This window comes from Barbus barbus (genome assembly GCF_936440315.1).
Source record: "Barbus barbus genome assembly, chromosome: 12".
Lineage (NCBI taxonomy): Eukaryota > Metazoa > Chordata > Actinopteri > Cypriniformes > Cyprinidae > Barbus > Barbus barbus.
Window position 1 is genome coordinate 11,222,613 of NC_136740.1, and position 12,730 is coordinate 11,235,342.

Here is a 12,730-nt window from a genome sequence, read left to right on the forward strand (position 1 = left end):
ACAATTGCAGGGTATTTTTATTTTGCACATAAATATATAAATGTAGGGGAGACCGGGGAGTGTTGTAACACGGGGTTAGTTGTAACACGGTCAGTTTGATAAGTCAGAACAGAGCTTTGTTATCAATATCATACACTCATTCACATTTTTAATGTTACAGGACAAGTGGCATATGAATGTGAGCAACATTGTAGATTTTATGACCAAAAAAAAAGATTTTCAGGAAAGAAACCAATATTTTTCAATAAGATTAGTTTTTGCCTAGCAATCATTGTGTTGTAGATATAATCTTTTGACTTGCATAACCTGAAGTAGCTGTTTCTCTAGTTTAATTTGATACTTTGCATTCATGTACTTAAACTTAAACCCCACATGCTAAAGCTCTTCATTAAAACAGTTCATTAAGAGTTGGTTGTAACATTTTTAATGATTACAATGAGTCCAGTTATCGAGTCACATCCTCTATTGAGGCAAAGTCATGTGAGGTTTTTATTGCACACCAAGGGATTTATGTAAAATGTGTTTCCATCATAGTTTATGCGCATAACTTTTTATTGTACAAAAACACTATCCGTCTCAAATGAGCACATACGTTTTTTTGTGCACATTTTTAGAATTTCTGTGCATCTTGACATTTCCATCCAGCATTCCAACTTCACATAAAAAATAGGTAGATGGCAACACAGTTAGTGACTGAACTCTTATGTGACAGGAACACAGTGCACACTCACACAAACACACACAGCTATTTTTTTTTGTGCTGAATTGAAAAGGAATACAATATAGTTTTTATAATTTTAAATGGTTCACTTTATTCAGAACTGATTATTCTTTGTTCAATAAAATGTTTGCATAAATTGGAAATGTGGGTCTTATTTCAGCAAATTACTTCACACTATTACATCTATCCCCAGCCTGTTACAACTCCCCCCAGAAGTGGGATAGGTTGTAACAACGGAACTCTTTGTATTTGACATTAACTCAAACAATCTGTGATTATGCAGTACACATCTAAGTGAGTTTTATTTGTAGTAGCCATATGTGACTACGATATATCAAAGTTTGAGAGATCTAGCACAAACAACCACTGAGTTACTGATGCTCAAACAGTGTTACTTTCATCCCCGGTCTCCCCTATTTGTAGAATACTTAGCAGAAAATAAATATTTCAAATACATTTTAGTATGTTTTTTCCACTAGGGCCGTCCCCATACGTTGGATACTGAGCCTCACTAATCACATCTTTGATGCTTTATCTGACATTAAATTAATTTATTTGTTTACATTGTGTGGATAAATTACCAACTAGAGATGCACGATTCTGGATAAATGGAATCCATTTTTTTTTTTTTTTTTTTTTTTTTTTTATAGATATCATGATTCTCCCACCATGATTCTGCAAAAAAATAGACAACTAAACAAAATGGCATGCAATTTTCTAGAGGTTCTGCCAAAATGCAAATTGCTACAATCTGTTTATAAAATGTATTCAACGTATTGTCAAAAGCAAAAAATCAAGTTGAACGAATGATTCAGTGACTCTCTCATAAAGACTTCACTTGTTTCATTCCTGAATGAATCAACGTTTTTTTGAACAAATTTTTTTTTTTGTCACTTGTCGCCACCTGCAGGTGTTACAATGTAATTTATACAATCTTTATTTGAAGCGTGAAGTCACTTTCAAAAGGGTTTTCTCTATTTTGATCGCTACTGTAGACAACAATGTTTATGTCCGAACTATAAACTTATTCCAGTACTTCTGTGACTATTTGAATGTTTGTAATGCATAAATAATGATACAAAAGACTTGTAAAGATGTTTGATAACTGCCCTCTCTGGGTCATAAACATAGCTCAATCGTTGTCATTTATGAACACGACTGTGTTGGTGATTGAATCTGTTTGCGATTTGGCTATTTAAATATCCAAAACATTAAACCGAGGGCTTTAAAGCTATGTTTAGTGGAATGAACACATAAGGAAAGCAGTAAACTAGCAGCGCAGACTGCTTTTCATCACGGACAGATGGATTTCTAGTACTTGGAGAACAAATTAAAATTAATAAAACATTTTATTTGTAAAGTGAATGGTCTATCTTCAAAAACATCAGGGGAAAGAATGAAGCATGACTATACGGCTGGATTAAACTTAATAAAGCAACGATGTCAATGAATAAATATGAGCGCTCCACGTTTCAAATCAAAACACGACACTGATGTCTTTATGTGAATGTATCTGAAGGTCCTCAGAAACGTGTTTGTGGCATTTTAATTTCATCTTGCCTATAATGCCTGATAAAGCAACATTTGAGCGCGGACAGTGCTGCATTGTGTTCTGGAAACCGCTATATTAAGCTGCTCCTAAAGCGCCACCTCGTGGCAGAGAATGAATTTGCATTTCCAATAAGCCTTTCTTGTATGGTCAGATCAATGCAAATATCGACCATTGTTTTTAAGCAGCAAACACAGAGTTGTAAATGAGAAAGAAGTTAATGTGCCTTTTAAAAATATAAACAATTAGACAGTAATATTCGTTTTAGTTTAATATAATAATTTATATGCTAGATTTATCCCTTTTCATAAAGATGGCAGAAGGCTGAAATGCTGTTGTATAAGATTTGTTTTTGTTAAAACCTGTATCTGAACTGTAAATCATGTAATTTTATGGCTTAATACTGTGTGTTACCATAGAAGTTGTCCAACCCCGCTCATACTGTGCTCATTTTACTTGTGCAGCTCTTAAAATGGGTTATAAATCTGTAGATACCTTGTAAATAGTAAAATCAAATTCCTTTCTTCATATTTGTTGATATTTGTGAATTGAAAATATTTTTGATTGACGATTAGACTCCTATCTGATTCTCCATATTAATTTTTTTTTATTTGGGCTAGTTTAATTTTCGGGCTACCAAAATCTGAAGAGTACCTGCCCGAAGGCCTACCAGGGATTTTGAAATTTTGCGAGCCCTGCTGAAACTGAGCTGCAGCACTGTGGCCAAGACCATACAGTGGTTTAACATGAACTGTTCCACTCAGAACAGGCCTCGCCATGGTCGACCAAAGAAGTTGAGTGCACGTGCTCAGCGTCATATCCAGAGGTTGTGTTTGGGTGGGGGGTCAGCCTGTCGGTGCTCAGACCATATGCCGCACACTGCATCAAATTGGTCTGCATGGCTGTCGTCCCAGAAGGAAGCCTCTTCTAAAGATGATGCACAAGAAAGCCCGCAAACAGTTTGCTGAAGACAAGCAGACTAAGGACATGGATTACTGGAACCATGTCCTGTGGTCTGATGAGACCAAGATAAACTTATTTGGTTCAGATGGTGTCAAGCGTGTGTGGCGACAACCAGGTGAGGAGTACAAAGACAAGTGTGTCTTGCCTACAGTCAAGTATGGTGGTGGGAGTGTCATGGTCTGGGGCTGCATGAGTCCTGCTGGCACTGGGGAGCTACCGTTCACTGAGGGAACCATGAATGCCAACATGTACTGTGACATACTGTAGCAGATATTGGGCCTCAGGGCAGTATTCCAACACGATAACGACCCCAAACACAACTCCAAGATGACCACTGCCTTGATAAAGAAGCTGAGGGTAAAGGTGATGGACTGGCCAAGCATGTCTCCAGACCTAAACCCTATTGAGCATCTGTGGGGCATCCTCAAACGGAAGGTGGAGGAGCGCAAGGTCTCTAACATCCACCAGTTCCGTGATGTCATCATGGAGGAGTGGAAGAGGACTCCAGTGGCAACCTGTGAAGCTCTGGTGAACTCCATGCCAAAGAGGGTTAAGGCAGTGCTGGAAAATAATGGTGGCCACACAAAATATTGACACTTTGGCCCAATTTGGACATTTTCACTTAGGGGTGTACTCACTTTTGTGGCCAGCGGTTTAGACATTAATGGCTGTGTGTTGAGTTATTTTGAGGGGACAGCAAATTTACACTGTTTTACAAGCTGTACACTCACTACTTTACATTGTAGCAAAGTGTCATTTCTTCAGTGTTGTCACATGAAAAGATATAATAAAATATTTACAAAAATGTGAGGGGTGTACTCACTTCTGTAAGATACTGTAGTTCTTAAACTCTAATCTTTTCATGTATTTTGATAGCGTAATGTATACAGTCTGTAGTGCTTAAGAATTTAATCGTATAAGGAAACAAAGGTTTAAAAAACGGGTATCTGCAGTTTGGTGTTTGCGTTATGATTTCCCTTATCGTAATCACCTTAATTACAATCTTGGTTTTTATATATATATTAATGATGTGTGTAAATTGTGTGTCACCCTCAGCCATGCAGCAGGTGCTGGATAACCTCAAGGAGCTGCCGCCTTCAACAGGAGCCAAAGACATCGACCTCATCTTCCTCCGTGGCATTATGGAGAGTCCCATAGTTCGTTCCCTTGCTAAGGTATAACCTAATACTTAATTTTAACTCCTTTAGTTTGAAAGCTATTAGCAGACATCAAATAATTGATTAACATTAATAATTTAAAGGATTAATTCAAAAGTATAGTTAATAAGAGCGATATCTGCCTCCTAAATATCAGCATAAACGTTCACATGTGCACACATTTATAAGGCCAGGGGTTGTTTGTTGTGTCACAGGTTATAAGAATGTGATGTGCAGGGGGCCTCTTCTTATTCTTAATATAGCTGTGTGAAATTGTTTAGATTGTGAGATATACTGGTTGAGTTTCTTTTTGTTTGATTAGGAACTAACGCTAATGTGAGAAACACATAATCCATGTTACTGTACGTTCTGTGGATTTTTCCAGTAGGAGTTAGTTTACAAGTGACTGACGGTTTGATCTGCATTAATGTCCAGTTTGTACGGCCTGTTTCCTCAGACTGAAAACGGTGTCAGCACAGGATTATTCAGTTGTCTTTTTTCTTTTTTTTTTTTTTATATATGTGTTGTGCAGGTTATTCTGCTGTGGTAACCCCTGATAGGGAGCAAACCGAGAGAGCGAGAGAGAGAGAGAGAGAGAGAAATTATAACTTATTTGTTCACTAACATCTGTGTATATTCATGTAGATCTCAAAAAATAAAAACAGAATTTAAAGTCTTTAAAATTCCCACCACTGTACAATTTCAACCACATATCAAATGATGTATTCCCTTTTTTATAATTTGGTGACAATGACGTTTTAAACGTTTTTAGAACGTTCTTTTTCCTAAGGCTTAGGCCTATTTCTAGAGTTTTATGCAAGTTAAATGCACATGATTGAGAACAAATTTAGTCTTCAAAAATGGTCTTTGCACATTAATTAATTCATGCATTTCACTGACTGATTGCTAAACAAGAACATTTGAAAGACATGGTGGAAATGACACTGGAAATAAAAACTGTGGCTCTAATTTTCATTCAAATTGAATTTCGCTCTATCATAGTTTTTTATTTTTATCATTTAAAGATTGAAAGTCTGATCAAGGGTAAAACAATCAAATGTATTAATAGGATATTTGGAAAAATAACACTAAGGCATGATACAGTTTTATTTCATATTTAAAAAATCAGTTTTAATAAAAACCAAGTGTTGAGCCGCTTGATTAAATCATTATTCTTAATGACTTTGTACAGTTGTTTTAACTCTCTCTTCTATCTGAAGTGTACATGGCAGTGCATTTGTTAATCTAGACGTAATCCATTAATCGCTTTCTTGGCAAGACACTCAAGTTATTTTGTCTCCGCCCACTTTCTCTCAGGCTCACGAGCGATTGGAGGATGTTAAGCTGGAGGCAGTGCAAAGTAATAACGTGGAGCTAGTGAGTGAGATCCTGTCTGATATGAGCAGTCTGACCATTCATGATGAAAGTGCAGCAGAACTCTGTAAGATCCTGAAGGAACCGCACTTCCAGGTACCAAACCTCATTGTCTATCTGACTGACTCTTTCATGATATGTTGACTGTTTATTTACATTTATTCATCCTGTAGCCTTCTCATCAGAAAAGGAAGCAAGATCACCGTTAAGCACTTGAGAAATTGGACAAATTAGTTGCTTCTGTTTTTTTTTTTTTTTTTTTTTTTTTTTAAATGAAGATGATTATTTGGTAATTTGTTGTTTGTTCTGTTCTGTATTCTCTTGGTATTTTCAGTCCCTGTTAGAAGCTCACGACAAGGTGGCCTCTAAGTCATATGAAGCTCCTCCCACCAGCACCAATTCCACCAGCATGGCCAGCTCATCCCTCATGCCGGCTGACACAGTTCGCATGATCAGCATCCAGAAGAAGGCCGGAGAGCCTCTAGTGAGTGACAGATGTTCTCAGTTTCACAGGATTAGATCCCACAGTCGGTCAGATCTTTAGCTCTGTAGAGTCTCTCTACTAACAGCTTGTTTCAAATCCACGCAGTGCCATTTGGTTAGTCTGCGTCGGATGAATGTTTGCATTAATAAGAGCTAGGCTTAATTGTTAAATTAGACCTTTATATACAAGGAAGATCTAAGGCCAACCAGTCTCGAGCAGCAGATCTATAGTTGGCAGCCTGCAGTGTTTTAACACCTAGTAAAATGTCATTGTGTCTCAGCCAAGGTCAGAAATTCAGCAGGGTGTTGGTTAAAAAAGCCACTGAAAACAACCTTTATTCATTTATTGCACAATTCATTATATTAAAAGCCACTGAAAATAACATTTATTTAGGGATGTTTTAAAATATGATTTCATATAAAAAGTCAATGAAAGAAATGTTAATTTCAGTGGCTTTTAATATAATAAGACAATATAATGCAATATCCAATGAATGAATGAATAATGTTGTTTTCAGTGGCTTTTAATAATATAATATAATATAATATAAGAATAATTAGGACAGCAAAACAATTAATTGCATTCAAAATAAAAGTTTGTTTACATACTATGTGTGTGTACTGTGCATATTTTATTATGTATATGCAAGTACACAGACGTATATATTAAAAAAAAACGTGTACATATAATTCTACTTGTATCTATTGTGTGTATATATATATATGTATATATATGTGTGTGTGTATGTATGTGTGTGTATTTATATATTTATTATGTATATCACAGCACACGCATGTTTGACTCTTTGTGCCGGCATTTCTGTGATTCATTGTGTCATCTCTTTTAGGGTGTAACATTCCGGGTGGAGGATGGCGACCTTGTCATTGCACGTGTTATGCACGGCAGCATGATTGACAGGCAAGGAATGCTGCATGCAGGTGATGTCATCCGAGAGGTGAACGGCCGAGAGGTGGGCAAAGACCCCATGGCATTACAGCACATGCTGAGAGACTGCAATGGAAGCATCACACTCAAAATCCTGCCCAGCTACAGGGACACCCCTCCACCCGCACAGGTCAGCGCACCACTGATTCACAGCAAACCCAATCAAGTTAAATGACACCAAATTTAAAAAAAATTAATCAACTGTTTGTTTGTTACACAGCAGTTTGTAGTTAGTCGTTGCATGGCAACGGGTTTCAGTTGTATTTATTTATCTTAGGAATGCACCAATATCACTTTATCCAGAACTTTTTTTGGATTAATTCATGATTAAAATGCAGTGGTTACCTTGCCACTAATTTCAAGTGGCAATGAAAAATCAAGGTGATCCACATTAGAATGATTTCTGAAGGATCATGCTCTGAAGAATGGAGCAATGATGCTGAAAATTCAGCTTTGCATCACAGAAATAAATTATATTTTAAAGCATATTAAAATGGATAAACATTCTTTAAAATTGTAGTAATATTTCACCATATTAGTTTTTTTTTTTTTTTGATTTTTAAAAAATGCAGGCTTGATGAGCATAAGACACTTTCATAATGCTGCATAATTATCAAAAATGGTAACATGATAAAGTCCTTTCACTTCACCATTTTGCCAGTCTACACTTCACATAACAGGCCTGTAGGTGGCATTTGGGCTTCATTAACTATGAGAGTTTCATGAAATAGCTAGTAAACGGTGCATCATACATAAATGTAAGTGAATTGAATCCCGATTACCATTATTGCGACCTTTGGTGCTGCACGGTTTTGTCATTTAGCATCCATTTTCTCAGCGATTGTAATTTGATTTATAAAATAAGACAAACCGCAGATCCAGATCGCTCCACAAATAAGATCTTCTCTCCCATGTAATTTTCAACCGATTTAGGAATAAGAACGGAAAATGACTGCTCCACTTCACATTATTGTCCAATGAAATTTGAACTTGAGCCAGATCATGGTTGGTGTATTATACATGATAAACGGGCATTGATAAATTATGTAATATTCTAAAATATATAGGCTAATATGATTTAGCTAAATAAGATAATAAGATTTGAAAATTTAGATAAATAAGATTTTTTATTAAACACTAGCGTTTATTATTTATGAGAGAGTTCAAAATATTGTTTGGTTGATCTTTTTTCCTTCTGTCGACCCACTCACTGAAAGAACCATGGCTTGAGCCCTCAAAGCCCCCCCTTCTGCACATGCCTGATCTTTCACTATTCTTATTTTTTTCTATGGTACTTCATATTCAAGTTGATGGCACATTAGAGCTGCTCCATTGCAGCGGCTCAGTACTGTTATCACGAAATTTCCTGTAATATTGTAATAATCCTGTAATAATTGTAACGGCGATTAACATTTTTTTTTTTATTATCTGAAACATGCTGCGACTTATATTCCAAAGCAACTCATATAATGCAATTAACGTTAACAAGCAAAACATGTTAAACGCATGCACACATTGGTACAGAATGAGAGAGACGCATAGCCTAGCACGTTTCACACAGACTGCTGGTTTCACTTTTTATTTAGATACTACTTTGTGGATGCTTGATATTTACAACAAATTTTGTTTATAGTGAATGCAAAAAAGATCATGCAACAGAATTGTCTCCGTCTCTCCTTACTGTTAAATTATTTTGCTTGCTTGACACATCCGACCAAACTACAAACTTTCCAGTGATGTCTGTGAGAAAGGGATATTCACTTGTAATTAATATAATGTTAAACATCCAATATTCATGTATGCACTTCATAGACATCCTTAATTTCCAATAACTCCATTCTACTCTGTTTGTTCTGTTGTCAGTGATTCTTTGTCTGTTCACATGCTGTGTGCTATCTGTGTTTGGTATCGGGCAGTGAACTGAATCGGATGCTGAGAGTACAAAATAATCTTGTCCCATAGTCCTGATTTTAGTGCTGTATAACCTCCTGATGGCTTATTGGATCGAATAGTCCTTGAGGAGGAAAAAGGAGAGACCTGGCCTCTGGGTGACTCGGAATGCCTTCGGGCTGAAACTGAACATGGTTATCCCTATTAATAACACGACCTGTGCTAAGTAGGGCAGATGGGAGGAGTTAAACATGCGCACACCCTTACTTTCTACTCTAAGGAGATCTGGGCCTGGAGAGAAATAGATCCTCAAATTCTCAGTCATTACCTTTTCTTTCTGTTAGTAGTGTTTTGCACCACAATGATTCATAATTGGGACATACAGGACTGTAATGTGCAAAGTAATCGCACAAGTTAAGCAGGTTTCGCAGGTCCATGTATAATTGCTGGTTCAAATCCTGATCCGAATAGGTTTAGGTCCTCAAACAGTGCTGCTGCATATCAACCCTGTGAGTGTACTTCTAATCAAGTATGTCCTTTTTAGTAAATACTGTTTGAAAACCTCACACAAGAGCAAAGACAGAGGGCGAGGGTTTTCAGGCATCCATTCCTTGTGCCAAACCTAAATTTCTGTCTTATTTAGACCTGAACTTTACTCAGTGGCTTGGTTATGTTCAGTGAATGACCGCTGTGTGTTTACTGTTGGGAAATCATCACTGATAAAGATCCACCAGGATCCATAAATATTTAATGTGAAAACATACTGTTGTCCTTCATAGAGAAGCCCATTTACAACACACACCAACATAAGCTGTCTCTTACTATTCATTTATTTCCCAGGAGGATGAAGTATTCTATGGACAAAACGTTGACCATGTGAATTGGCCCCTAGCACAACACAGATGTTGTCAATACAATATGAAAACGCTTTAGCCTTATTTTATTATTATTTTTTTTTTTGGTTCGATGATTTATGTAAAATGCAACCTTCCTCTCTTCGTTTGCATAATATGTCAAAGTCAGCATAGAAAATGTATTTGCCTGTGAGCTATGACATGATTTAATTTTTAGGCTATAATTAGCATCTTAAAATGAGTCCTGGTAATAAACAGGAGTAATAACACTTTCTTTGCACTTTAGGTGTATCTGAAGCCACATTTCAACTACAATCCTGACACAGATAATCTGATCCCTTGTAAAGAGGCAGGTTTGGCTTTCTCTAAAGGAGACATTCTGCATATAGTGAACAAGGAGGACCCCAACTGGTGGCAAGTGAGAAGCATATTCATTTCTTTGGTCACACTTTATTTTAAGGTCTAATTCTCGCTATTAACAAACCATTAACCATGACTTTTTTTTGCCTCAAACTCCTCATTTGCTGCTTATTAATAGTTAGTAAGGTAGTTTGGGTATTGGGTAGGATTTGGGATGTAGAATATGTGCTTTATTGCTACTAATAAACAGACAATATGTTAATAATTGTCATGCTAATAAGCAACTTGTTAATTGTGAGAATTGGTCCCTAAACTAAAGGATTACTTTTTTCTTTTTTTTCAGTTTTGGTCTGATTTCTTTAATTGCTTAAATATTTGACATTGACACTTTTTCATTTAGGCATGTAATATAAATGGAGGCCACACTGGCTTGATCCCCAGTCAGTTTCTTGAGGAAAAGAGGAAAGCATTTGTAAGGAGAGACCTGGATGGATCAGGTACAGAGGTTTAAGTTTGGTTTTTTTGGTTAAGTTTTATGGATTAAATTATTTTAGGGATATATAAATTCCTTCCTATTGCATTTATGCTGTAAACAATAAAGTTCCAACTGTGGGTTTAAGGAATCCTCTGCGGGACATTAACTGGAAAAAAGAAGAAAAAGAAAATGATGTACTTGACAGCGAAAAATGCAGGTTAGATTTGAAGGGGTTCTTTGAATTTTTCAACATTTGTGTCATTCTTTTATTCTGCAAGGTTAGATTAAATTAATCAAGTGACATCTTTTGTAACACTATAAATGTAAATACTATTTCAAATGAATACTTTTCTTTTGAACTTTCTATTCATCAAATAATCCTGGAAAAATGTTTGAGTTTCTGCAGAAATTCAAGAACCTTCTTTCAAAAATGTAAAAAAATGTATCTTATATAAAGATCTTAATGACTCCAAACTGTTTAATGGTAGTGCAAGTGTTTTTAAAATGTAAGAATTAACTTTCAAAACTTCTCTCTTTCTAATAGAATTTGACCGCCATGAATTACAGATCTATGAGGAAGTAGCAAAGATGCCTCCATTCCAGAGAAAAACTCTTGTGCTGATTGGTGCACAAGGAGTGGGTCGCCGAAGCCTCAAGAACCGCCTGATTGTGTTAAACCCGCTGCGATATGGAACTACTGTACCTTGTGAGTATATAATTAACATTAAAGGGATAGTTCACCTTCAGTCGATGGTGCCCATTGACTTCCATAGTATGGGGGAAAAACTCTTGTCAACGGGGACCAACTGAAGGCGAATTACCCCTTTAATATTGTTAATTATTACATTAATAATTACTACATTTGTCATTTTACCAATAAAAAGTCTCACTCATCAGAAATTCATATGATTCTCAGTCACTTCTCGGCATCCACGCGATGATGAAAAGGACGTCCAGTCATACTGCTTTGTGTCCCGGGAGGAGATGGATACAGACGTCAAGGCAAGTCGCTACCTTGAGCATGGAGAATATGACGGCAATCTATATGGAACCAAAATAGACTCCATCCATGAAGTCGTTCGCACAGGACGGACTTGCATATTGGACGTCAACCCACAGGTGAGTGGTTTTGTTAATAACACGAAGAAATGTTTTAGATTGATATTGTATTGTAATCTGTAATGGTCCATAGTCTTTACATATTAATAGCTGGTGAGGATGTGCTACAGGATGAACTACATATTTTCATCATCCTGTCTAGGGATTCCTAAACTTGTCAGCGAAACCCCTTTGACCTAAAACATTTACTTAAAGAAACCTTGAGATTTTAAAGTTGTAATTAAATGGAAGTAGCAACAGACATTTTCTTCCATATTGTGAGGTAAATCCAACTGAAACGTATTATTGGAAAATGAAAAAAAAAGTATGATGGCACTTTGTTGACTGGACAAAGGAAGAGCTGAATGTGAGCTTGCAGTCGATTGTGAGAAAAGTGTGGCATAAGTCACCGGAGAGAAGTCTGACATTTTACTGGTAGCTTGAGATGACATTTTGATAAATTACAAGGTCTAAAAAAAAAAAAACTGAAACCTTCAAAATTCTCAATGTGATCTTTGCAAAATGGTACAGTATTATTTTGTGGTGGTGACTTAATAGTAAACAAAAGATCCAAAGTAATTGTTTTTCCCTAAATTATTTATTCAGCTTTTTATAAACTCACAAACCCCCTGTGGTTTTCTCAGTTTGGGAAACTGTAAAATTCTGGACTTTGAGGACACTGCTCATTTTGAAGGCCTCCTCAAGATCATTTCAGGTCTTGGATATGTATATAATAAAATGTATACCGCATCTTAAAAATGCAAGAAAATGGGACTAGATCTGTTTTTTTGACGATTGACAGTAATTGTCCTGAAGTCTTTCATTATTGTTAAAGGCCTTGAATTTTTAGACAGGCAGTG

General features: G+C 36.3%; 1 protein-coding gene across 2 annotated transcripts in view; it reads left to right on the top strand.

Moving 5' to 3' along the window:
- Nucleotides 1–12,730, top strand: part of LOC306877918 (protein PALS2-like) — a 30,192-nt gene that overhangs the window by 13,746 nt on the left and 3,716 nt on the right. For both annotated transcript variants that reach the window (XM_079429958.1, XM_079429957.1), the window contains 9 exons: nucleotides 4,290–4,408; nucleotides 5,708–5,860; nucleotides 6,099–6,248; nucleotides 7,096–7,323; nucleotides 10,224–10,355; nucleotides 10,698–10,794; nucleotides 10,918–10,989; nucleotides 11,317–11,478; nucleotides 11,689–11,891. In XM_079429958.1, coding sequence (XP_079286084.1) covers nucleotides 4,292–4,408; nucleotides 5,708–5,860; nucleotides 6,099–6,248; nucleotides 7,096–7,323; nucleotides 10,224–10,355; nucleotides 10,698–10,794; nucleotides 10,918–10,989; nucleotides 11,317–11,478; nucleotides 11,689–11,891 — 1,314 coding nt within the window. In that variant the 5' untranslated portion in view covers nucleotides 4,290–4,291. The remainder of the gene's footprint in view (nucleotides 1–4,289; nucleotides 4,409–5,707; nucleotides 5,861–6,098; nucleotides 6,249–7,095; nucleotides 7,324–10,223; nucleotides 10,356–10,697; nucleotides 10,795–10,917; nucleotides 10,990–11,316; nucleotides 11,479–11,688; nucleotides 11,892–12,730) is intronic.